Source organism: Trichomonas vaginalis, chromosome IV (genome assembly GCF_026262505.1).
Source record: "Trichomonas vaginalis G3 chromosome IV, whole genome shotgun sequence".
NCBI classification, from domain to species: domain Eukaryota; phylum Parabasalia; order Trichomonadida; family Trichomonadidae; genus Trichomonas; species Trichomonas vaginalis.
In genome coordinates, this window is record NC_067206.1 from 2,498,377 (window position 1) to 2,522,651 (window position 24,275).

The 24,275-nt window shown below is 34.6% G+C and overlaps 18 protein-coding genes and 8 pseudogenes across 26 annotated transcripts, besides 4 other annotated features; 15 read left to right on the plus strand and 11 right to left on the minus strand.

Moving 5' to 3' along the window:
- Positions 1–12,551: part of a mobile genetic element that runs on past the window's edge.
- On the minus strand, positions 404–1,015 carry TVAGG3_0015040 (organellar and viral DNA polymerase type B; the record flags this gene model as incomplete). The annotated part of the gene is made up of 1 exon (XM_001294850.1): positions 404–1,015. The coding sequence occupies one exon, from the start codon at positions 1,013–1,015 to the stop codon at positions 404–406; it is 612 nt and encodes a 203-aa protein (XP_001294851.1).
- Positions 2,161–3,099, minus strand: TVAGG3_0015050 (organellar and viral DNA polymerase type B; the record flags this gene model as incomplete). Its single annotated transcript, XM_001299289.1, has 1 exon — positions 2,161–3,099. The coding sequence occupies one exon, from the start codon at positions 3,097–3,099 to the stop codon at positions 2,161–2,163; it is 939 nt and encodes a 312-aa protein (XP_001299290.1).
- On the minus strand, positions 4,028–4,375 carry TVAGG3_0015060 (uncharacterized protein; the record flags this gene model as incomplete). Its single annotated transcript, XM_051219990.1, has 1 exon — positions 4,028–4,375. The coding sequence occupies one exon, from the start codon at positions 4,373–4,375 to the stop codon at positions 4,028–4,030; it is 348 nt and encodes a 115-aa protein (XP_051104976.1).
- On the plus strand, positions 4,878–5,162 carry TVAGG3_0015070 (uncharacterized protein; the record flags this gene model as incomplete). Its single annotated transcript, XM_051219991.1, has 1 exon — positions 4,878–5,162. The coding sequence occupies one exon, from the start codon at positions 4,878–4,880 to the stop codon at positions 5,160–5,162; it is 285 nt and encodes a 94-aa protein (XP_051104977.1).
- On the minus strand, positions 5,277–5,927 carry TVAGG3_0015080 (uncharacterized protein; the record flags this gene model as incomplete). The annotated part of the gene is made up of 1 exon (XM_051219992.1): positions 5,277–5,927. The coding sequence occupies one exon, from the start codon at positions 5,925–5,927 to the stop codon at positions 5,277–5,279; it is 651 nt and encodes a 216-aa protein (XP_051104978.1).
- TVAGG3_0015090 (phage tail repeat-like family) lies at positions 6,277–6,501 on the minus strand (the record flags this gene model as incomplete). The annotated part of the gene is made up of 1 exon (XM_051219993.1): positions 6,277–6,501. The coding sequence occupies one exon, from the start codon at positions 6,499–6,501 to the stop codon at positions 6,277–6,279; it is 225 nt and encodes a 74-aa protein (XP_051104979.1).
- On the minus strand, positions 6,881–7,033 carry TVAGG3_0015100 (uncharacterized protein; the record flags this gene model as incomplete). The annotated part of the gene is made up of 1 exon (XM_051219994.1): positions 6,881–7,033. One exon carries the CDS (start codon positions 7,031–7,033, stop codon positions 6,881–6,883), a length of 153 nt encoding a protein of 50 aa, XP_051104980.1.
- Positions 7,040–7,454, minus strand: TVAGG3_0015110 (annotated as a pseudogene). The gene has a single exon. A coding segment is annotated over exon 1 (415 nt).
- On the plus strand, positions 8,022–8,429 carry TVAGG3_0015120 (uncharacterized protein; the record flags this gene model as incomplete). Its single annotated transcript, XM_051219995.1, has 1 exon — positions 8,022–8,429. One exon carries the CDS (start codon positions 8,022–8,024, stop codon positions 8,427–8,429), a length of 408 nt encoding a protein of 135 aa, XP_051104981.1.
- Positions 9,369–9,780, minus strand: TVAGG3_0015130 (annotated as a pseudogene). Its single transcript has one exon. A coding segment is annotated over exon 1 (412 nt).
- TVAGG3_0015140 (uncharacterized protein) lies at positions 10,114–10,701 on the plus strand (the record flags this gene model as incomplete). Its single annotated transcript, XM_051219996.1, has 1 exon — positions 10,114–10,701. One exon carries the CDS (start codon positions 10,114–10,116, stop codon positions 10,699–10,701), a length of 588 nt encoding a protein of 195 aa, XP_051104982.1.
- Positions 10,706–10,948, minus strand: TVAGG3_0015150 (serine threonine-protein phosphatase family; the record flags this gene model as incomplete). Its single annotated transcript, XM_051219997.1, has 1 exon — positions 10,706–10,948. One exon carries the CDS (start codon positions 10,946–10,948, stop codon positions 10,706–10,708), a length of 243 nt encoding a protein of 80 aa, XP_051104983.1.
- TVAGG3_0015160 (uncharacterized protein) lies at positions 10,967–11,329 on the minus strand (the record flags this gene model as incomplete). The annotated part of the gene is made up of 1 exon (XM_051219998.1): positions 10,967–11,329. The coding sequence occupies one exon, from the start codon at positions 11,327–11,329 to the stop codon at positions 10,967–10,969; it is 363 nt and encodes a 120-aa protein (XP_051104984.1).
- Positions 12,484–12,551: a terminal%2Cinverted (terminal inverted repeat of Maverick-3 transposon ID:TVAGG3_0014940).
- Positions 12,552–13,383: 832 nt separating this feature from the next.
- Positions 13,384–13,470: a terminal%2Cinverted (terminal inverted repeat of Maverick-3 transposon ID:TVAGG3_0015170).
- Positions 13,384–24,275: part of a mobile genetic element that runs on past the window's edge.
- On the plus strand, positions 14,178–14,361 carry TVAGG3_0015180 (annotated as a pseudogene). The gene has a single exon. A coding segment is annotated over exon 1 (184 nt).
- On the plus strand, positions 14,533–16,069 carry TVAGG3_0015190 (annotated as a pseudogene). The gene has a single exon. A coding segment is annotated over exon 1 (1,537 nt).
- Positions 16,274–17,257, plus strand: TVAGG3_0015200 (annotated as a pseudogene). The gene has a single exon. A coding segment is annotated over exon 1 (984 nt).
- Positions 17,412–18,484, plus strand: TVAGG3_0015210 (annotated as a pseudogene). Its single transcript has one exon. A coding segment is annotated over exon 1 (1,073 nt).
- TVAGG3_0015220 (protein of unknown function, DUF4106 family) lies at positions 18,606–19,016 on the plus strand (the record flags this gene model as incomplete). Its single annotated transcript, XM_051219999.1, has 1 exon — positions 18,606–19,016. The coding sequence occupies one exon, from the start codon at positions 18,606–18,608 to the stop codon at positions 19,014–19,016; it is 411 nt and encodes a 136-aa protein (XP_051104985.1).
- Positions 19,394–19,930, plus strand: TVAGG3_0015230 (protein of unknown function, DUF4106 family; the record flags this gene model as incomplete). Its single annotated transcript, XM_051220000.1, has 1 exon — positions 19,394–19,930. The coding sequence occupies one exon, from the start codon at positions 19,394–19,396 to the stop codon at positions 19,928–19,930; it is 537 nt and encodes a 178-aa protein (XP_051104986.1).
- Positions 20,178–20,975, plus strand: TVAGG3_0015240 (uncharacterized protein; the record flags this gene model as incomplete). Its single annotated transcript, XM_051220001.1, has 1 exon — positions 20,178–20,975. One exon carries the CDS (start codon positions 20,178–20,180, stop codon positions 20,973–20,975), a length of 798 nt encoding a protein of 265 aa, XP_051104987.1.
- TVAGG3_0015250 (uncharacterized protein) lies at positions 21,005–21,310 on the plus strand (the record flags this gene model as incomplete). The annotated part of the gene is made up of 1 exon (XM_051220002.1): positions 21,005–21,310. The coding sequence occupies one exon, from the start codon at positions 21,005–21,007 to the stop codon at positions 21,308–21,310; it is 306 nt and encodes a 101-aa protein (XP_051104988.1).
- On the plus strand, positions 21,655–22,239 carry TVAGG3_0015260 (Poxvirus D5 protein-like family; the record flags this gene model as incomplete). The annotated part of the gene is made up of 1 exon (XM_051220003.1): positions 21,655–22,239. The coding sequence occupies one exon, from the start codon at positions 21,655–21,657 to the stop codon at positions 22,237–22,239; it is 585 nt and encodes a 194-aa protein (XP_051104989.1).
- Positions 22,274–22,858, plus strand: TVAGG3_0015270 (His-Me finger endonucleases family; the record flags this gene model as incomplete). The annotated part of the gene is made up of 1 exon (XM_051220004.1): positions 22,274–22,858. One exon carries the CDS (start codon positions 22,274–22,276, stop codon positions 22,856–22,858), a length of 585 nt encoding a protein of 194 aa, XP_051104990.1.
- On the plus strand, positions 22,902–23,321 carry TVAGG3_0015280 (protein of unknown function, DUF4108 family; the record flags this gene model as incomplete). Its single annotated transcript, XM_051220005.1, has 1 exon — positions 22,902–23,321. The coding sequence occupies one exon, from the start codon at positions 22,902–22,904 to the stop codon at positions 23,319–23,321; it is 420 nt and encodes a 139-aa protein (XP_051104991.1).
- Positions 23,338–23,632, minus strand: TVAGG3_0015290 (annotated as a pseudogene). The gene has a single exon. A coding segment is annotated over exon 1 (295 nt).
- Positions 23,742–24,232, plus strand: TVAGG3_0015300 (annotated as a pseudogene). Its single transcript has one exon. A coding segment is annotated over exon 1 (491 nt).

A 24,275-nucleotide genomic window follows, 5' to 3' on the forward strand; every position in this document is an offset into this window, starting at 1 on the left:
CATACGGAATTCAGCAAAAATATATTTTAGGGTAGAAGGTTAGATCTAACACGTTTTCTACCCTCGTGAATTTTCATGACTTCTTCGTAAATGTTTTGTCAAGACTTCTTCGTAAATGTTTTGTCAAACATGAACGTACATGTTTTGTCAAAACTTCTTCGTAAATGTTTTGTCATGGCTTCTTCGTACATGCTTTGTCAAGACTTCTTCATCGTAATGAGCGTAAATGTTTTGTCAAGACTTCTTCGTAAATGTTTTGTCAAAACTTCTTCGTAAATGTTTTGTCGAAACTTCTTCGTAATGAGCGTAAATCAGACAAAAATAATGTTTAGGTGAAGAGGTGCGATCTCACCTTTTTTTTCACCTGTTTTCTCACAAGCGTTTTACATGGTAAACGTTATTTTTACATGTATTTTTCAGCAACTTCGTCAAATAATTTTATAGCTTTATCTATCTCATCTACTTCAAACGTTTCTTTACCTTTTATGGGAGCACCATACATTTTCTCAAACTTTTCAAGTAGTTCTGTTTCAGCAGCTCTCATATCGTTAACGAACACAACCTTGACTCTATTGACTGTACTGTCATATCTTTGAGTTATATTATATGTTCTTCCTATCTTATATCTCTTTGTATTGAAGTCCTTCGGTTTCTGAACGATGTAAAGTAAGCCTTCACTGCAACGTTCCGTATCGAATGAACCATATGTTATGAAGTTATATCCAACAACTGGGTCTAACCATAACAAAACTATTGGTATAAGACTTTTGTCTATAAGATATGCTGTAGTTCCATAGAATCTTACCGATATCATAAGCTCAGGATTTCTTGTCAAAATTTTCTGAGTTGAAGCAATTCCAACCCAATGGTATGTTTTCTTTCCAGATGGAGATAAAATGTCTGACAAAGAATATTTGTTGTATTTCTTTGAGTATCTTACGTTTAAATCACCTATTCTAACCAATTTGGTGTCATTGTCTATCTTTTTAACTGTTTCAAACTCAGTGTTTGTCATTTCTGTTCTTACATACAAAATAAAAAAAATATTTTACAAAAAACTAACTTTATTTTTTCTATCTTGTATAAAAGATATGATTTCAGGGATTTTTTTGACGAAGTGTCAAAGTTCTCTTCGTAAAAAAATAACAGTTATATAATGAAATTTGGTCATTTTTTTACGATTTTCATGAGTTTTAGGCGACCCCGAAAAAAGTCTGGGTCGCAATTTTTCACGATTTTCATGAGTTTTAGGCGAGTAAGATTTTCTATCTTGTATAAAAGATATGATTTCAGGGATTTTTTTGACGAAGTGTCAAAGTTCTCTTCGTCAAAAAATAACAGTTATATAATGAAATTTGGTCATTTTTTTACGATTTTCATGAGTTTTAGGCGACCAGGTTTTTTTCCCTACTCGCAATTTTTTACGATTTTCGTACGGAATCTCGACCCGCGGTTTTCCTCGGGTAGCAAACATATGAGGAAATTCATGAAATTTGGTCATTTTTTTACGATTTTCATGAGTTTTATGCTAGACCGAAAAAAAGTCTGGGTCGCAATTTTTCACGATTTTCATGAGTTTTAGGCGAGTAAGATTTTCTATCTTGTATAAAAGATATGATTTCAGGGATTTTTTTTGACGAAGTGTCAAAGTTCACTTCGTCAAAAAATAACAGTTATATAATGAAATTTGGTCATTTTTTTACGATTTTCATGAGTTTTATGCTAGACCGAAAAAAGTCGGTCTAGAGAAATTTCACTCAAAAGTTCTTGTGTGCTTTGGTTTTTGAACCAATGTCTGTATGTTTGGTTTCTGAACGATGTAAAGTAAGCCTTCACTGCAACTGCATTTACTAATAGTCTATGTACATACCAACCTCTTAAATTTATTGGCAATTTTTTACGATTTTCGTACGGAATCTCTACCCTCGGTTTTCCTCGGGTAGCAAACATATGAGGAAATTCATGAAATTTGGTCATTTTTTTCAGCAAAAATATATTTTATGTTAGAATGTTAGATCTAACATGTTTTCTAACACGTTTTCTAACATGGTCTAAAACACACAAAACTCATGAAATTTCATACGGAATTCAGCAAAAATATATTTTATGTTAGAATGTTAGATCTAACATGTTTTCTAACACGTTTTCTAACATAACTATTTACAAGCGTTTTACATGGTATATGTTGCGATGGTTCATGACTTTAAACAGTTTCGTAGCTTCTATTTCTTCTTTTAGTACATCGAATGTTTTAACTATGCCGAAAGTCTCTTTATACTTCTTCTTGACGTCAGATAGAAGGAAATCTTCTGCTGTTGGATAGTTTTTGTTCAGAAATGCTAACATGTCCATTTTATCTTCTGCTGGTTTCTCTGCTTCTTTCTTTAAGTCAGCATAGTCGTTTCTCATTCTTTCTATCTCTTTGACGGAGTAGTTATATTTCCTCATTGCTGCTTTACATTTAGAACATTGCGGGTTCATTTTTGCGTTATATTCTGAAACCTTACCTGCTAAAACAACTAAAGCGTCAATGGTTTTCTTTAACTCAAAAGTTGCTGGTTTTATCTGTTTGTTCCATACTTTACATCTTTTATCTTTATCTCTTATCTGCCAAACACATTCAGCAACTAACGAAACAAAGTTGTCGTAGGTCTTAAATTCTTCAGATTTATATATGTCAGAAACATTCTTATATACCATGTCGCAATCTTTGTCCATAACCTTATGGTTGCAATGAAATCCTAGAAACTCATAGTTTACCTTTCGTATGAACTTCTTTATTTCTACTGAGTCAGTTGCTTTGACTTCTATTTCATCGAATTCAGGAATGGTTAGTTTTTGTTGCTGAATTTCAGGCAATTTGGGTAAATGGTCAATAATGTCCTGCATTTCATAAAGATACTGTTCATTTGTTTCATCTTTCGCACTACAGTCCAAAGTACTTGTTAAAAGTTCCTGCTTTATCTTCTGGATTTCTGTTTCGAAAGTATATGAAGAAGGAATGAAGCTTTTCATTTCTACTAACATAGATGTTGGATTCATGACTAACGAGTTTGGTGCTGTAGTTGTTTGAAGTGTTGTTGTGCCGATTGTTGACATTTTTATTTTTTTATACAAAATAAAAAAAATAAAAAAAATAAAACTAACTTTATTTTTTATTTCGGGAAAATTCATGAAAATTCAAGAGTTTTAGACCATGTTAGAAAACATGTTAGAAAACATGTTAGATCTAACATTCTAACATAAACTTTATTTTTGGGTCCTTTACACTCATTACGAAGAAGTCTTGACAAAACATGTACGAAGAAGTCTTGACAAAACATTTACGAAGAAGTCTTGACAAAGCATGTACGTTCATGTTTGACAAAACATTTACGAAGAAGTCATGAAAATTCAAGAGGTTAGAAAACGTGTTAGATCTAACATGCTAACATAAATTATATTTTTGCTGTAAATTTCATGATTTTCGAGAGTTTTAGACCATGTTAGAAAACGTGTTAGAAAACATGTTAGATCTAACATTCTAACATAAACTTTATTTTTGGTCCGGGAACAAAATGAACGAGGTCAGGATGTATGTAAATACATTTGAATTCATTCATAACACCCTTAGTAAGCTCATAAAATGCTTGTTTTGAGGTCGAGCCACTTTTGGCTCCACCGTATTCTTTCAACCAAAACTCAAGAATTTCCCGCATGAATTTTATATAAAAACCAACCGTCTGTATTCCGACGGTTGCTATATTCTTGACAAAACATTTACGAAGAAGTCATGACAAAACATTTACGAAGAAGTCATGACAAAACATTTACGTTCATGTTTGACAAAACATTTACGAAGAAGTCATGACAAAACATTTACGTTCATGTTTGACAAAACATTTACGAAGAAGTCATGACAAAACATTTACGTTCATGTTTGACAAAACATTTACGAAGAAGTCATGACAAAACATTTACGTTCATGTTTGACAAAACATTTACGAAGAAGTCATGAAAATTCAAGAGGGTAGAAAAGAGGTTAGATCTAACCTTCTACCCTAAACTTTATTTTTTGGTCCGGGAACAACTTTCTCTCAATAGGGGCTGTAGCGTACTCTTTGCGTAAGCGGTTCAGACCTTCTTCGAACTCTTGGGCTCTCTTCGATTTGTATTGGAATTGGAATTGTTGGGGTGGAGCTTGCTGGAACATCCAAGGGTTGGGGAAGTAAGGCATAGGTAGAGGAGGGTAGTTCGGGAAGCCTTGTGGTGGGTAGTAACCTTGAGGTGGAAATTGGTAGTAAATCGGAGGTACTTGCTGGAACTGAGGTGCAGGGGCTGGTGCTTTAGGTTCCTCTGGTTTGGGAATGGACTGGGTTGGTGGTACGTCGGACATTGTCTTGAAACAGTACAAATATTGTTCTGAAACAGTACAAATATTGTTCTGAAGCAGTACAAATATTGTTCTGAAGCAGTACAAATATTGTTCTGAAACAGTACAAATATTGTTCTGAAGCAGTACAAATATTGTTCTGAAACAGTACAAATATTGTTCTGAAGCAGTACAAATATTGTTCTGAAACAGAAAATTTTTCTCACAAATTGAGAGCTTTTACGGGAAATTTGTTCTGAAAAAGTACAAGTATTGTTCTGAAAAAGTACAAGTATTGTTCTGAAAAAGTACAAGTATTGTTCTGAAAAAGTACAAGTATTGTTCTGAAGCAGTGCAAGTCTTGTTCTGAAAAAGTACAAGTATTGTTCTGAAGCAGTGCAAGTATTGTTCTGAAAAAGTACAAGTATTGTTCTGAAGCAGTGCAATGGACAACATCGAGCCATTTGACGAAGCAATTTACCTAATTTAAATTAACGAGCTTGTTAAGCAGTACTTGCGCAAGGTCATGAAGCCCAAGGTCAAGTTCACCACTATTTCTGGAAGGGCTGCCTTGACTCTCGAGATTTCGACTGGAATTCCAATTCAAATACCAGAAAACACTCCTTTCGACGGCATAAAGCAAGCAAAGAAAGAAGCTCTTCTCAAGTTCTTTGCCAAGCGTCCTTGGATACTACTTCCAAACAGAGAGAGTCCAATTCCACGAATTATACAAATTCTCAGAGCACTGTTCCACTTCTCGGGTCAGCCGTTCTACATAACCTGTGAAGGCGACATCCAACCAGTTCAGTAAACCTTAACGTTTAACTGCACTTTTTTATGTTTTTTGTGAAAGTGTCAAAAATAAATTGTTTTCATGAGTTTTCTACGATGTTAGAAAAAATGTTATTTTCTAATATCTTCACATTCAATACTTTTTCAGCACTTTTCCGTAGTTATATATGAAAGACAATTCGAGATAAAAGTCATAGTACAATGGAATAATATGTTGCACACCATTTGTTGTGAACCAAACTTGAAAGTCAGAGAAACTGTTACTAGGTGGTTCGTAGAATTTAGAAGCAAAGTCATAAAAGTCCTTACCAATACATAGAAAACTATTGTTGCTTGAACTGAAACTTGCATGACACATAACATTTTGAGGGTCAAACACGTTTCTATAAACTGTCAAATCTGCTGGTGGAAGTATAAATTGAAATGGACCATCTGGTGGTAATGGTTCGTTCTGGTTTAGTAACCGAAGAAATTGTGCCCAAGAACGTTTGTCTACTTTCCAATATAAAAACTCTGTATCTCTTGGAGGGTTAATTTCAATCTTTTGAAATGAAACGGTGGAGTTCATCTTGTCATATTCTAGTTTCAGATAGTATGTTCCATTTAGTAAAGAGTCGTATTTTTCTTGAAATTCCCAATAATATTTGTTCATTTGAGTTTGAAAGTCATTTAGAGTTTTCTCAAGACTTTCGTCTGAACGAACTGTAAAGATCCTCATTTCGTCAAATTTGTCTATTAGACCACCAGAACCTTTATACTGCCCATGAAAATATACTGCGAACATAAATGCGTTAGTTCTATTTGAAAACAAAACTCTTCTAAATCCTATTGCCTTTGCATCTGAAGGACTTTGAAGCCAACGAATTGGATAGTCAAACCTGTATGCTCGGGATGAAATTTCTTCATCTGAAATAGTCCTACCAGCATTTGTAAAGATATAGTCTAACGGTTTTGTATCTGCTACTTTTGTTCTTTGTTTTTCAACCTGAAGCATTTAATATATGTAAAAATATATTGTTTTAAAATGGTATGCCATTTCATATTTCTCATCTAACAAACAAGTTTCCTTCAACTTGAGGTTCACTAACAAACTCAGCGTACATTTCAAATTCGAATAAAAAAATATTTTTTCTTTACTTTACATAACCGCCTGCTGCCATAAGTCTTTGACGCCAACCCATACCAGCTAATGAAGGTTGACTTGGTTTAGTTTCCAAACTAAACTTTGGTTTTGGTTTATCTTCAGTTTTTGGTTTTTCTTCTTCTATCGGTTTTTCGTCACTTTTCGGTTTCTCTGACTTTACTTCACCTGCAGGAACAGTTGTGTCGTCAACATCTTCATAAATATCATATGCCATTTGTTTTTGTTTTCCTTTCAACTTTTTATGTTTGTTGTAAAGTTTAGAATATTTCGACTCTAAGTCAATGAGATGTTCTATAATGAACTGTTGGTCAGTGAAGTAAACTTTTCCATCTGTTGTCTCGAAAGCTCCTTCAGACTTCAATATTTTATTTGTGAGAGTCTGTTTCTTTTTTGAGATACTTGCCGTTCCATTTTTATGAAAAGTGACTTTGTAGTTAGGGTTTGTATTTCCAGACCTGGCACTTTCTATTATTGAATTTTTCTCTTCATCTGTAAGTTCTTTGACAGGTTTTGACAATGGTTCTGAACTTTTTGTTTGTGGTGTCAAATCTACCGTTTCAACTTCTTCGGTCATTTCATCTCAGTAAAAAATTTTAGTTTGGTTTGTTTTCAACTGGTTGTTGTTGTTTTTTAAGTCGGTCTAAAACTTCCTGAGGTATAGGAAGAACTTGACAAACACGTTGTGTAACTGCTGGAAGCCGACAAATCCATCTTGAACCCATTTGTCTCAATGCTGTATTGTTCATTTCATCTCAGTAAAAAACTTTACATTCCCCACGTTTGAGGCGGTTGAGGTTGGTTATTGTTTACCCACTGTTGTGCATGGTTATATCCTCTGTTAAAGAATCTTTCACCTTGGTCCATATAGTGTCCTGCTTGGTTATAGTAGTCATTTGCTTTGTTATAATAGTTTCCTGCTTGTCTTCCTACATTGTCCATCCATCCTTGAACTTTTCCTCTTGTTTCAGGATTTGGAATAAGATTTGTTGCATCTCGTGCTACATCCCAACCTTTCTGTACAGTTTGTATAATAGGTTGTGCTTTCTCTTTAAGTATACCTAATGTACTCAAAATCTTCCTTCCAACTCCAAATACACCTCTGGCTATTGTTCCCACTGCGGGCAAAAATCTGGATGCAACTCCTGCTAATGCGCCAAATAAACCCATTTCTTATAGGATAAAAAATGACGAATCCGAACAAGGACCCCTATGTTTCTAAAGCAACAAAGAAAGCACTCATGATAAAAATCTTTAGTTCAACACCAAATGCTTGGTTTATGGATATCTTGGAAAACATTCCGAGGTATAGAGAAGATGGACCACCATACTGGCTAATATTTGTCGGTCAAAACACAAGATACTGTGAAGCCATACCATTATGGTCCAAAAATATTTTAGATGTGAAAACTGCTTTGACAATATTCGTTGACAAATACCATCCAACAAAACTGACATCTGACTGTGAAAGTTCTTTCAAATCAGATGATGTAAAAAACTATCTGCGTTCAAAAAATGTAAACCAATATTTCATTGTCGACCAAAACCATTCTGCTCTTGGTGTCATTGACGGTTGTATAAAAATGTTAAGAGACTTAAACCAACCACAAGGTGGTGAAGCAAATGAAATGTCATATGACGACAAATATAGACACTTCTCCATGGCAAAGATGAGACAAGTTTTAAATATTTACAATAGCCGTAAACAAAAAGGTTTGGGAAACCACCCCCGAAGAAATGAAAAACAACCCTGACTTAGAGAAAGACTATATATTTAATAATTTAGTCAAAAGAGACAAACAAGAAAGAATGCCGGGCTTCAAACTTCAGAAAGGTGACAAAGTAAAAATAGAAATACCTAAACGCGACCCATATGAAAATACTATTGACTATGACAACAATGGGAACCCGACAGGTACTCACATTCGTGTTCGTAAAAATAGAAGAAAGTATACAAGAGAATATTATGAAGTTTTAGGCAAACATGGCAAAATGTACACACTGCAAGCAGAAGATAAAACTACTATTGTCAGACCTCGTTTCAAACTTGTCAAAGTTCAAGGTGGTATACTTTCAAAGACAGTTCCTAACAAATATAAGACAACTCCTGACGAATATGCTAAAGAAGTTGAAAATGACGACTAAGCATTTCTATACCATGCGTAAACTGTCATGTAAGGTGGCATGTAGTCTTTACTTTGTCCCGTTGTTTGCGTATATCCTGAAACGCGATGTGTATGGTTTCCATCTCCCTGAGTGTTACCCCAGAAACAATTTATAGCAAACTGAACGTTGTCTTTAACATCATATCCTTTACCTTTTGTCATTGCTGACCAATCCCAAAATTTATGCTTATGCCAACCTGCTTGAGATGTACTTAAATCTATGTAGTGACTGTGTGCAGGTAAATTTTCACCTGAAATCGTTTTACTTCCACCTGTTTCCTTTGAAGAGTTTGCACAATACAAAAACCTGTCGACTATTTGAGTCCAAGTTCCAAAACCAAGTACTACTTCTGGTCTGGTAGAGTTCATTGACGTATAAATAGAGCCTATAGGATATAATGTTTGAAGCATTTCTGTCTTTAATGTTTGAAGCTCTGTTTTGTCTGCTTTCTTGTCATATAAATCTTGAGCAGTGAATTTAATATTATGTTCATCCTTCATGACATAAACATCTTTACATCTAATGTTTCTCATCGTCGTTATGTCGTCATCCGATGTTAAACCTTGTGGAAAGTTAGGAGGTTTACAATATATTGCATCCCCACCAGTTTCTTCAACCGTTCCTTCAATACTTTCTATAGCAACAGTTGTAAAACTTGTATGTGTATGGTTCTTGTCTGCTTTCTTCTCTAACTCATCGTTAACATAAGTTTTATCTGCTTTAAGGTCTAAACATCCTGAAACCCATCCTGTATCGGCTTTAGTTTTTAAAATCTTTGATGTCCGTTCATGGTACCAGTCAACCCTTTCTATAATTTCTTTATCTTTTTCATCCACATATTCCTTATCCGCCTTCTTCACTAACACACTAGCCATAAGTCCTTATCTACCTTATTTTCAAGGCTAACGTTTAAGTCTGTTATTTCAGATATAGAATGTGTATGAGTCTTTTTAGAATATTCGTTTTCAGCTCTCGTCACTTCACTTGACATTTTATTGTCAACATATGTTTTGTCTGCTAGTTCAGGATGAGTATGTTCTTTTGTTGCATAAGCATTGTTAGCTCTTTCTTCTTCTTTTGCTATTGCATCGTCTACATATTCTTTGTCAGCTTTGTTGTCAACATCTGCTTTCAAAAGAAGTTCATTTATAGGTTTCTCGTTTAAAGTTCCTTTTGTTGGATTTATACAGACAGTATTGTTCTTCTTGTCTTGAAATAGAAACTCATCTGTCATTGGGTTTAATGTCAGTTTTAAGTTTCCTTCTTTCAATGACTCAGATATCTTAGAATAGTTTGAAAAGTTTGTTGTGTTCTTATTTAGAGCTTGCATAATGAGTTGTCGGTTGTGTTGTATTTCTCTCATGGAAGCAATATCTTTCGACATTTTTATTCTAGATAAAATATGCTTTCAATAGAAAAAGAAAATTCAAGAGTTGCTACAACTAAACCATTAGATGAACTTTTTACTAATGTCGGTCAAAAGTTTGAGACAGATACCGTAAAGCATGAAGGCTATCGTTTTGACTACCCATTAAGATGGTTAAGAGACCCATCCGTCACAAAAGCTATTGGCTTTCGTAGAATGAAGTTCATTTCAGAAGCCATACATGGTTTCCCATTTACGGTCGGTTTTGAAGTTCGATACTATAACAAAGAAAAACGTATGTATGAGAAATTTGAACAGGGAAAACTTTTACAAGTGAATTTGCTTGTAAACTTAGAAACAACTCTTCAAGCTTTTCAAGAAAAAATAAACGATATCTATATCGAATATGCAAACCAGTATAACATTGACGAGGGAGAGTACCATCTCGATATTATTTATGACAGGAAAAATGCAACTGTTAAAATCAATAGAATAGAAGACCTTGGAGAAAACGTTTATATTTCTACAAAATATAACAACTTGGCATGGTATAGATTTTTGAGGATGTTAAATCAGCCTGCAGCATATCCAGTACACCCAGACTTTTATGAAGTCGAAAACCCTAATGGAACATATGAAAATGTTTTCGACCAAGATGCTATTATTGTTCATGCTTCATTTTCTGGCGCCCAAAACTCTTTCTTATGCTTGGCAAATGACTTTTACGAAAAACCTACAAAGTTATACGAACCACCAAGTGGAAGTATTTCAGACTTTCAAGTATGGTTTACTACAGATGGAAGAAAAAGAATAATTCCATTATACCATGCGTTTTACTTAGAACTTAGTTTCATATACAACTACTATCGAACGGTAAAAATATAATTTTTTAATACGGTTGAGGTGTTGGATTTGGTTGCCAACTAGACTGTGGTGCAGGTTCAGGCTGTTGTATAACAGGAGCTTGTTCTTCTGGTTCAGGGTCTTTAGGTATAATACCAACAAACTGACCTACCCTTTTACCAATATTTTTGACTCCGTTCCAAATTCCTCTTCCTACGGTTTTTATTCCATTCCATATACCTCTTCCAACTCTTCTGAAGAAGTTTCCAATACTACTGAAGAAACCCATTTTACTATATGTAAAAATCTAATGTCCGCCTAGTCTCTTACGTTTCCTGTTGAGTTCCATAGCATTCTTTAACTGGAGCTCATACATTCTGTTTCTCCTCTGGTAGAAAACATATTCTGGGTCAACTCCTGTGTTCGCGTCATCTGCATAAAGTTGTTTATATCCCACTTCAGGGTTTGTATAAAACTCTTTCCATCTCATATTTGCATACCATGGTGGCAAACCTAACGCAGCGTCATTTGACATGGCAGTTTGCATTTGTACATCTGTTGGCACTTGACCATAGTTTGCCATTGCAGTTTGTATTCTAACTTCATTTGGAATATTCTCTGGGTTTGGTTGTCCAGGTTGCTGTGCATTCGCTAAGTTCTGTGCGTCCATTTAATATTAGATAAAAATATCTCTTACGAGTACATATGCTGAACATTTGCAGGCATTGGTTCATCTTCATATTCTCTGTACTTTTCTGCCACGTCAAAATAAATAAATGACACAATGGAAAAAACCTAAAACAAGTAGTCCTATTTCAAACCACATTTACTTACTAATAAAATTTCGTTATTGTGACACTTTCTCCGGTTTATAGGACCTCTCTCATATTCTATCTTGTCATATCTAAACTCATAGTCATGTATGTCCTCTAACCATCTCATAACGGTTTCCAAACCACTTTTATCGGATGTAAAGTAAAAGCATGATGGTTATGTATAACGTCTAAAGTTTCTAAAGAGTCTCTCAAAGTCCAGTCTACTTGGTATTGAAAATCCCATGTGTTATAGAACGGCGGGTCCACTATAAAGAAAACATTTTCCTTGTCTTTATATTTTTCATACAACTCTGTCCAATGACATCTCACAAACTCTATACCCTCAATATATTTTTCTATGTCCTCTTTGAAAACATTTGTATAGTTAAGATATAAAACTTTTGACATAAGTGTTTCAATGTCATGACTCTTATAGAACCACTATATAATAGTCTAAGCAGATATACTATCCCAGTCTATATATTCTGCTTTTTTCAAAACCTCTCTCACAATATTTTTGTTATCTAATGGTATACGTTCCATCTTACCTATAGGTATCTTTTCTTTTAACTCTTTCAATATATTGTTTGTGTCTGGAATATGTTTGAGACGGTCCATATAGTTGTCGAAGTCATTGCATATAATCTTTGAGTCAGGAAATATTGTATGGCACAAATGAGATATATAGAAACTTCCACCGAACAAATCTACAAATGTTAGACCATTCGGTAGTTTCTTAAGTTCTCTCAATATAATATCTTTACATTTACTCTTATTTCCAAAGAACGGTAACGGTGGTTTTGTAAAATTCATTTATATATAATAATAAAAATGTTTTTTCCTGAAAAGTGACAGAAAAGTGACAAAACATGAAAACATATATAATTTGTGAAAAGCGACACATTATATAATGTTTTCGACCCAGAAGAAGGCTTCTCAAAGTATACTTCCTTGGAACGCCTGTAACTTTTCCTGTAGCGACGATAGACCCTTACTTGTCCGGACAAAGTTATACTAAACATCTTCAGGGCTAGAGGGCACGAAGTGCCTGGAGGCCCCACTGCCTTTTTTTTTTTTAATATTATATAAAAAGTCTCTTTAATATCTATATTTCATATTTTTATCGATTTTTAAAGTTTTTGCGAAAAGTATTCAATTATTTTTGCTATTTGGTCGTGTAAATGTCAGATTTGCGACATTTTCTGATATGATATTCAGATTCTACGTTGATAATAATGCTTATAGAACCCTCTTGCTATTGTGTCAAAATTGCGAAACCGATAGCAAAAATATCTCGCAATATCAAAATTGAGATATTGAGTGAATTATGCATTATAGAGATTAAAAATCTGATTTGTGAAAACATCTCATCAGTTTCTAGCTAATTCAAAAATCTTTACTATCTTATTCGATTAAAATGAAAAGGGAATAGTTTCATTATGCTTTAAATGACAGCCTTATAATATAATCATAGTTTTCGCTCAATATGCAGCATTTTTTTTTCGAAATCTATGGTCAATATCCTAAATACTGATTGCTTTGCATTCGTATCTCTTACATTTTCTATACCCACATCACTATTCATTGCTATTCCTATCTTTTTCATTTTTGTTTGTTTCTCATAATTTCTCAAAAAACACGATAACTTGATATTTGTAAATATCATACTTTATAACGTAAATAAGAACTTGACCTATTAAGAAAAGCAGTAATGAAAAGAAAATCTGAAATTCATAAAAATTACAAGTTTCTGATGACAATTAGCTTAATTAAACCAGGTACAAGATTATATAATTGTATTTTCTATCCAATTATCCATATAATATCTTATCCAGAAAAAATAACTTGATCAATACCAAATGATTTTTTAACTAGTAAATAAAGTATTTTCTTTACACATACATTGTATAAAAAAAAAAAAAAAAGGTAGTGGGGCTTCCAGGCGCGTTGCGCCCTCTAGCCCTGAAGATGTTTAGTATAAATGAAGTTTATATTCGGAGGGCTTCCAGGCGCGTTGCGCCCTCTAGCCCTGAAGATGTTTAGTATAAATGAAGTTTATATTCGGAGGGCTTCCAGGCGCGTTGCGCCTCTAGCCCGAAGATGTTTAGTATAAATGAAGTTTTTATTCGGAGGGCTTCCAGGCGCGTTGCGCCCTCTAGCCCTGAAGATGTTTAGTATAAATGAAGTTTATATTCGGAGGGCTTCCAGGCGCGTTGCGCCCTCTAGCCCGAAGATGTTTAGTATAAATGAAGTTTTTATTCGGAGGGCTTCCAGGCGCGTTGCGCCCTCTAGCCCCGAAGATGTTTAGTATAAATGAAGTTTTTATTCGGAGGGCTTCCAGGCGCGTTGCACCCTCTAGCCCCGAAGATGTTTAGTATAAATGAAGTTTTTATTCGGAGGGCTTCCAGGCGCGTTGCACCCTCTAGCCCATAAAAAATTTCTGAGGACGAGCCAGCCGGTGACTTTTTTGTAGAGCACTCAAAATAGTATAACTTTATCCGGACAAGTAAGGGTCTATCGTCGCTACAGGAAAAGTTACGGGCGTTCCAAGGAAGTATACTTTGAGAAGCCTTTCCCCCTTATAGAATGAGATAGGACGGTTATTTTACAAAACTGACAACACGTTGACCGAGTAGTTTTTTGTGCTGAACAAAAAGTGTCATATAAACATCTGTCAAAAACCGCTTTTTAACTTCACTTAAAATGCCACGTAAGCTACGTAAGAATATACGTAAGAGGAAGAGAGCATTGAAACATCCAATAGTAAAACTAACACCACAACAACAGTTGCAACAACAAATTATGAATGACCCCACTATGTTGCAACAAATGTCAAGCAACCCTATGCTTTTAAACCGAGTTATTGGTGCACAGAGTGGAGGTTTAAGAGCGGCACTTTTAGCGAAAATGGCAGGCTATGGTGGAGCTGCAGACGGAACAGCTTATAACCCTCAAAGTCAAATGAATTTGAGTTCACTCAAAAATCAAATAACAGATGTCAAAAAGTCAAACATAGACATACAGAAACAAATAAGTGAAAACGAAAAGAAACTAGAATATGACAGACACACAAAGAAACTCAATGAGTTAAACGTAGAGAAAAAGAAGAAAGAAGAACAACTGAAAGAACTAAGTACAGAAGAATATGCGAAAAAAGTGTCAGAAAAAGCAGCAGAAGTAGCAAAAATGGAACAAGATGTTATAAATTTGAAAAACCATACTACTCAATATAAAGTACTGAAAGATGAAGAGATAAAACAAAAAGCCCTGAAGACATATATGGATAGCGATGAGTATAAAAAAGAAGTTGAAGCAAATGTAAAGGCAGAAAAACTTTTACAGTTGCAAAACCAAACCGTACAGTATGAAACTTAGCACAAGAAAGTAAAAATAACGACGCAGCCATGCAAAAGGCAATGAAAAGCGCAGAATATATAAAAGCTAATAATGACTGGTTAGATGCCCAAGCCAACGCTAAAGCAGCCCAACTCATAGGGTCAATAAGGACAAAAATACAAGCGGATGAAGATAGTTCAAATGAAGCTTTAATGAATGCTGACTTTAAGAATGCCTTCGAAGCTCTTCATAGTAAGGTGAAACTAGTGAACGACTTCTCATCTGGAAAGAAACTGAAGTCTGAAGGTTTCGACAAAGAGTTAAGAGAAGTAGCACAAAATATGACGAAAATAACAGATGCAGCAACGAGACAGGCAGTTCAAAGTGCCTATGACGCCGTTAGAGCAACTGTTGTGGAAAGTCAAGAAAAAGAGTTACAACAGACCAAAACAGACCTAGTAAATGCTTTCTTAAGAACGAAAAGTCAGGTAGGACATTATGCTGCAGATGGAACATATGTGCCAGCTGGTGGAACTTATATACCACCAAACCCTCCAAGAGAAGCACCTGCACCAGGACTACCTAAAACATTTACATCGTCACATGGACACAGACACAGGCATGCACCAAAACCAACACAACAACCAACAGTTCAAAATCCAGCACCACAACCAACACAACAACCAGCACAGCAACCAACAGTTCAAAACCCTGCACAACAACAACCACAAACAGAGCAAGGACATAAAAGAAGTAGAGAACAAGGAAACCAAGAATTCTTAAAAATGCTTAAAGAAGAGTGTGGTTTCCCAGATACTGTTGACTTTAGTGACAGATATAAAGAAGCTATTAGAAAGTTCAAGGATGGAAATACTGACCCGAACCTATTTAGCTTTATGGCTCAGCACCAAAACGGATATAATCTCAAACCTGGAAAATACAAGCTCGCTAAGGGATATGATTTAATAGCATATCATCCAAATGACATGGATGAATTTACTCCGAGATATTTGATGTCAGAGCTAAATGACAATTCAACTTTCGTCATGAAACGCGTAAAAAATAGAGACGGAACGAAAGAACAAAAGCTTATGAATGCGGATGACTTAGATAGGGAACTTTTTAAAAACGGTCTCGGAATATATGAAATGCCACCAGATGAGGTACAAGAAACTCCACAGGAAGAAGTTCAGATACAACCAGACATGGAAGAAATAGTTCAGCAACAACAGCTAGAAGAGCCTGAAGGAAACGAACAAGTCCTTCCTTTGGAAACTAACTTCACAGAACTAGATGAAGATTTGGAACAGCCGAAAAATCTTGACCCTCAACAAGAGTATGCGGAGAATATGGAATATTTCCAAGAGTCTAAAAAAAATTCGGCTGACATAGTAGAAGAATATCGAAAAATGTTCGCCGACATACAAAAGACTCCAACATCAGATGAAAATATCCAGCATAGAATGGAAGTACTGAAAGATAATGTACACAAATACAACAATCCTTTTTACTTACGAGCATATAACGTTCAATCTTTGGATGAACTCGGTGAAAATAAAAGGTTAAATTTCAACAAAACATATAGAAATGAAACATTGTTTAAAGTTCATTCAGAACCTAGCCAATATGGAAACAAACCTACTTTTGTTTCTGCAGACGATGGAACTACAATGAGATGGGGTCATAAAGCTAATCCGGATAGGTGGTTCATAAACTTACAACCACAATTCCAAGAAGTTGTAGACGCAATGGAAGTGAATGGTGAACCAGATATAGCTGGTATTTTCAGCGCGGCTTTAATGCCATTGAAAGATATGAAAGATGCAGATATTTTGGACCAGTATGAAATGAACATGGCTGATGGAAATATAACACCTGACGTTCTAGAACATTTATCTCAAAGAACTACACAGAACCATAGAGATGGTATATTTGGTGAAGAGTTTAGAAAGAAAGTTAGGGAGAGAGAAGGAAGAGAACCTATTGTACATGACCTTGCAAACGAAAGTTTACAAAATGTCATAAAACTTACTTTGCAGACGATGAATCGAGAAGGGATGAATATTTAAGAAAACTCAAATGGACAGTACCAAATGAAATGTTAGTATTGAAAAACATGTTCCTTGACAAAATAAAACCAACTACAGAAATAAACGACGCAAGACTGAAAGATTGGGTAAAAGCTTTCCCATTCACAAAAGATATAGTTGGTAACATGGAAAGAAAACCAGAATGGCTACAAAAACATATATTTGGAAACGAGCTTATTCCATATGGACAGGCACTGTTTGAAGCGCTTGAACCGGAAACTCAGGAAAGAGTCATGCAAACAATACGCGAAGACTCAAATACAGACTATGACAAACTCTTTCTAGGATATAGGTTACCTGAGATGGGCGACCAGAGCCCAAAGGCAAAAAGGACATGGGAAATTTGCAACATACTAGATGAACATAATGCAAAGATGCAACAACTTCAAGCAGAGGGCAATGAAGGAAAAAGAAGAGTTAAAAACTCAGTCAGGAAGAAAGTAAAGCTTGGTCGGAGTGGGTTCTATTATGACATATAAATCCAACTATTCTATATTTTTACTCATATGAAATGTACGCCGCTCAGAATATAACGCCAACAGTTTTGGATGCCATGAACGGAAATGTTTCCGAATGGTATAACGAATGCGACAATGCCATTAGAAGGTCAGAAATAGTTCCTGGAACTTACGAATATACAACTGCTGTTTCTTATGGAAACGTAGGTGAGTTTGGAGAAGGTTCTTCAACAACAGTAGATATTGCTTGCGACAGGTTTCATATTATTTCTATTGACAACTCATTCTTATACGTGGAACAAGACATTGAAATAAAACCTTCTGCCAAGTTGTCTGACAAGAAAGGTTGCAATGGAATTTTCTATGTCGGATACCAATATGCTCCAGAAGTTTTCATGGGATATAAGATATATTCTAACTCTGACTTAGTTCAAACAGTAACATGGGCAAACTATGAATGGTTCGCTTTGAGAAACTCAGTACAACCACAAGCTAGAGAACAAACAGACCAGTATGCAAATATTGAGAAAATAAGAAGACTTGACCCTAACGTTCCAGGAGTTTATGTTAACCTTTCTGGTTCAGATGGAACTGCTGCCACTAAAGTAAAACTGAAACTTAGAGTTCCTTTGTCATCTTTCCTCATCTTCAGGTTTTTAAGATACTTGCCAAACTGGGCAGGAAAAATTTCTATCGAACTTACTCCAAGCAAAAATAACTTAGTCATTGCACCAACACAAGACCCATTCAGCATTACTGTAGCTGGAACTGGTGGAGCCAAGTTCTGTGACTTTTGCAAAGACAAAGTTGACTTAGACTTTGGTTTCTCAAACTTCAACAATGAAGTAAACTATTATTTCAATGCTGCTGGAACTGCTTGGGACCCAGTTAAGTTCACATGCGAAAAATTTGAATGCAAGAGAATAGAAAGCAGACTTGCAGTCTATATGTTGGACCCAGATATTTCAAATGCTTTAGCTGCCAAATATATTGCAGTTCCACTTATGTTCCCTATACACCAAATATCTGTCAAAGACTTTGCAGGTGAAGTTGGAAACCAAAGTGCTGACCCAGGTGCAAGAACAGATATTGCTTTAACAACTGCAATGAAACATGCAGATACTATGTTTGTACTGTTCAGACGAACTATAAATGACTATTCTTGTTTCTACAACCCCGGTATTAAATATCATATAAACATAGATGGCAAATATTATCCAAGAGAAGAATATTCTACAGTTGAGGATATGAGGTCATACAACTTGACATTAGATGCTATGAACTTTAACAACAACTTCACAACAACTATTAACCCTGAAATGCAAAGTTCTATTATGCCATATGTGAAAGTATGGACTCATACAGGAGGTCAAAAAACTCAATATACAAATGGAGACCGTTCAAACTTTTGGCTTGGCATTCCATTTGCTGACTCAGAAGACTTTATGGGTGGTATTTCAACTGTTGGTACTGTACAAATACAATATACTGGTGACAGAGACGGTCCAGATGAATTGAGAGCAAAGAAGTTTACAAAACCAATAGCACTTTTCACGGAAGATGCTCTTTTGAAGATTCGTTCGATGAAACCTGCTGGGGCTCCTCAGATTGGCATAACGACAGCTTCCATCGAGCAGATTTTGGCAGCAGGTCAGTAAAGTTGTTCTTGAACTGACTTCTCTCCGTCAAATATTGACAGTACGCCAGTTTTGACATAATATTGTATTATAAACTTTCCTTTAGAAATATCTGTAAGTTTTGTTGTTATATTTTTGTCAACGTCAAGAACTTTCACCATTTCAGTTATACCAACTTTCTTTGCTTTATGGAAATATTTTGGTTCAGCAAATATTGCTATTCTATAACATTTACCATTGTTTGTGTAAAGAACTATTCTGTCAATGTATTTGTATTGTTTGTGTGTGTAAACTTTGTTCTGCTTCAATTCGAAGAGATACTCGAATACGTCCATCTTTTTATTCTAAGTAAAATGTCATTTCCGAAAAATAGAAGCGTGAGTGTTTCAAAAGGTTTAATGGCGGTGGCAGATGTGAAGTTAAATTCACCAACTCAAACAAACAGTCAAAGTGTTGTTGTCAATGTCAAAGACAGAGATGTTGAAGTGGGGAAACCATACGAAGACGAAGATGGTATAACAATTGTTCCTGTAAAAGAACAACCAACATATCCTGAAGTTAGCAGAGACTTAAGTTCTGTTGCAGATATTCGAAACGACTACCAACAACTGAAAGACAAACTTCAAACTCAGGAGAAGATTTGTCAAGCTTTAAGTATAATGTTAAACTTGGTCGAACACAACCCTGTAAAAGTGAACTCATATGTCATTGCACCTCATGAAGTTTTGAAAGAACTATTGAAACTTTTGACAGAGGCAGACGATATAAACATCAAAGAAATAGAACCCGACATTAGTTGCTGTGGTGTTTCATATAATGTCATTGACAAGATATACGTTATGAAAGGAGGTGAAACGTTGAACTTAAAGTATAGTTTCCCAGACGTCATAAAAATATTTGACGACCACAACATTTCATTAAAATTTATTTGCTAAGTAAAAATGTCAAAACTTCTTGAAAGATGTTTGAAGAAAAATAATATAGACTTTATTTCATGTAAAGGACTTTACACACTTTTGAACGATATGAAAGACCCTGTTTTGTTTGTTCGTGTAGACAAAGGAAAGTTCTATGTCTTTACAAAATATTTGAACTTCTTAGACAGAGAACTTCAAGAAACGCCATGTGAAAGTTTAGATGAAGTTCTTCTCCACTTTCAGAAAAACTTTTAAATATATATAAATGGCAGAAGATATAATGGTTTATACTATTACGACTAAAAACCCTGAGTCATATAATTCTATAACAACAAACTTACAAAGTCCTCAAGGACGATATTGTAAACTAACTTTAAACACAATGACGACTAAAGCCTGTTTTGCTCTTTTGACACCAGAAGACTTTATTGTTGTGAATGGTAAAAAATACTCCTTTGAAGATACTTACTCAGATATACCACCAACAGGTTTTGTTGACTTATTTAATACTTTAAGGACGGGCGTAACATGTGCTGCAACTAGAGCAGGTTTCATTATGTTTGGATGTCCGACTGAGTTTACTATAAACAATATGAGCTATAATACAAAACTTATTTCTGGTTTTTACTACCAACAGTTTCCTATAACAGGAAAAGGTGTCATACAAGGAATGTCTATTCCATTGACATTAAGCACACCAATCTTATATATTGTTTCAAACTTAGGTTCAAAGTGTTATTCGAATGTCGACAGAAACTATTATGACCAAAAGATACTTATGCGTATAAACAATACTTTCTCTGCTGGTTTGCCTATTGTTCATTCGAATGCAGAATTTTCAACCTTAGTGAACTCAAACACTTTGGCAAGTATAACGTTGACATTAGTTGACGCAAACTTTGTTCCTGTAAAACTTTTATGTCCTATGTATTTGTCAATGACGGCAGAAAGTTTCGAATTGGAAGATGCAACTGGTGAAAGTATTGTATTACAAGAACAACTTCAACAACAAATAGCTCAAGAACAACAAATGCAACAAATGGAACAACAAAGTCAAGAATAAAAAAAATATTTTTTTTTATTTTTATAAAAATGTACAGAATAGATGTTTCAGATTTTTATGACTTCCAAGCATTCAGAAATATGTGTCCATTTAGAGACTATAACAAAGCAGTCGAGAATTTGAAACGTTTAGTCATTTATGTCGACTCTGCCCCAGAATGTTATGTTATGAAAGAATGGGATGTTGTCTTTAACAAACCAAGAGCAACAATAGTGTCTGAACAAGAATGTAGACAGAAACTTAAGAAAATAAAAGTCGTACAAGTTGGCATGAAGATGTTAGATGCTTGGGATATCTTATTGTCAAACTTGAAGATTTTTCAGTTCGTGGTATAAAGTTTTATACACCATCTCCAAACTTCTATTCTATCTTCACTGGATATAAATACGAACAAGTAGAATGGAAAGAAAATATTATAGAAGCTTGGTTAGACCATGTCAAAGAAATTATATGCAATGGAAACGAAAAGGTTTATGAGTATATCTTATGTTGGTTTGCAAACATCTTACAACATCCAAGTGCTAAAAATGAAACTGCTCTCATTATAATTGGAAAACAAGGAACAGGTAAGAATACTTTCTTTACAGATATCTTATGCAAACTGTTAGAAGGTTATTCGAACCCTAATATGACAAACTTAGAAAACATCTGCGGTAAATTTAACTCTTCAATTGAGAATATGAAACTTATAGTTTGCAATGAACTTCAAAGTATAGATACAACAAAAGTTTTGAACTCAGATGCTTTGAAGAGTCTTATAACAGATAAAGTTGGAGTTGTTGAAAGAAAATATAAAGACCAAAGAGTTTGTGAAAATGTTGCAAACTTCATTATGGTTTCAAACAATGCTGTTCCGATGAAGTTAGAAAGTTCTGACAGAAGATATGTAGTTGTCAGAACGTCAGATTCTCATATGCAAGATACAGAATATTTTGACGACTTAGCAGAAACTTTGACATCTGACTTTTACAACCACTTGTTCTCATATTTCATGACATTAGATATTTCTAAGTTCAATCCAAGACAAATTCCACATACCGAAGAGAGACAAACATTGTTAGAAGCAAACAAGAGTGTATATGAACTGTTCATAGATGAAACTGACTTTGTGTCATTAGATGAAAGGTCATTGTACGATTCGTATAAACAATATTGTCAAGAATATGGTTATATGACAGCTTCTAAACGAACATTCTTGGCAAATGTCAAAAATCTTTTAGATGTTCAGAACGGCGTATATACAAAGAAAAATTTTTATGAGTAAATTTTAAAAACAGTATTTTTTTATTTTATTTGAAATGTACGCTGAGTTTGTTGGAAAAGACTGTTGGAAAACTTGTTTGTTAGATGAGAAATATGAAATTCACTGTTGTGAGTCATTTGAAGTCAGAAACAAAGAGACAAAAAGAGTTTTAAGCGGATGGGAGCAAAATAACGGATATGCTAGGATGAGTATGAGTGGAAAAAACTATTTTAAACATGTTGTCATTGCAACTCATTTTATACCGAACCCTAACAATTTACCTTTTGTAGACCATATAAACCATATAAGAAACGACAATAGACTTGAAAACTTGCGTTGGGTCACTCGTTCTGAAAACAATAAGAACAAAAGCAAATTTAGAGATATAGTATTCGAATTTGTCGACGAACTAGAAGATGAAGCAATTGAAATTACAGACTATGGCGAGCATACGTTTGAGTTTTACTACTATAGCGAAGAACAGGACTCTTTCTACCTTTATACCGGCGTAAACTATAGAAAATTACAAGTATATTTTACTAAGGATGGCTGTGCTCATGTAAACGCTAGAGATACAGATGGAAAATGCGTTAGACTATTTCTTAACAAATTCAAGAAGCTATATGGCATACCATTTTAAAACGTTTTTTATAAAAAAAATATTTTTTTATCCGATAGAAAAGATGGCAAAATTCATCTCAGTAAATAAGTACATGACAGAAGTCAAAGATAAGTTAGCTCCATTCGCATATTTGAATGTTTACTTCTACCATTTTGAAAAGTCTTCATTCAGCAAAGTTTGGAACATCGAACCAGTTAAGTTTGCTATTGTGACTAAAAATGGTGCGAAATTTGAAGACTTAGACATAGAAGGTTTGTTAGCAGTCAAAGAAAGTTTTGACAGAAGGTTCTCAAACCTTAAAGAAGGCGAAGCATACAAACTTGTTATACCTTATGAACCAAAGAAAGCAGACGACTATGAATATTATGAGTCTAAGATAGTTGAAGTTCAAGGTAAATTGGGTAAAAAGATTTTAGAGTCTAAGCCAGTGTTTGCCCCTAAAGAGGAAGAGAACATTGACATTGACCCAGAAATGTTCTAAAAATAAAATTTTATTTTTACATGTCAAATTTCTTTTTCTCTGGAACTGGCTCTGGTTCTTTCTTCTCTTCTCTACTTTCTTTTCTTCTACTTTCTTTTCTTTCTTTTCTCTCTTCTTCTTCTTCTCTGGTGGAGTTATGTCAAATTTGGCGCAACCATATTTATGTAAAAGGTCTTTGTCCTTTAATAGCTCTTCTATTCTGTTTTCTATTTCATTTTCAAGAACAGCGCATGTGTCTTCTTTGCATTCTAAGAACTTTTGTTGGACTTCATCTTTCCAATCGGCGTCATCTCTGTCAACAAGTCTGTCATTGACAAATTTTAAGACTGCTCTGCTTAATGTTTTATGGTTCTTGTCATATTCCCAGAAACAGAACTTTAGAACAAATTCCCCTTTCTTGTTTACACTATGTAAGATTTTATGGTCGACAGATGTTTTGCTGTCAAAAAGCTTGTCTCGAATATAGATAGCGAAATCGCTAGACATTTCCTAAAAGATAAAATTTTTAATTTTTCTAAAAATATGTTAGAAAAAAAGTTTGCTGACATTGACAAGAAATTTGAGAATGTTTTAAATAAGAACAAGAGAAAGTTAGAAAATGCTCAGATAAAACCTATACATGACAAGTTCCTATTTGCTCAGAATGGTATAACAGGTCTAATCGCACCACCTGGGTCGGGTAAGACTTTCACTTATCTTAAAATGGCTGCACAACAACAAGAACTAGATGAGAAGAACCCATTCTATGAGTTAGTTGTTATTTGTAGTACTTCTGGTCAATTTGACCAAACCGTCAATTCGTTCAAAGATATTATAAAGAAGTCTAAGTTAGTATGTATAAAGGATACTGAGTTGTTAGATTGGAGAAAGAAGTACCAAAGAAGAGTTTTGAAGTACAATGCTATAAATGAGTATATAAATTCTAAGTTTAAAGACCCAAATGAGGAAATGCAG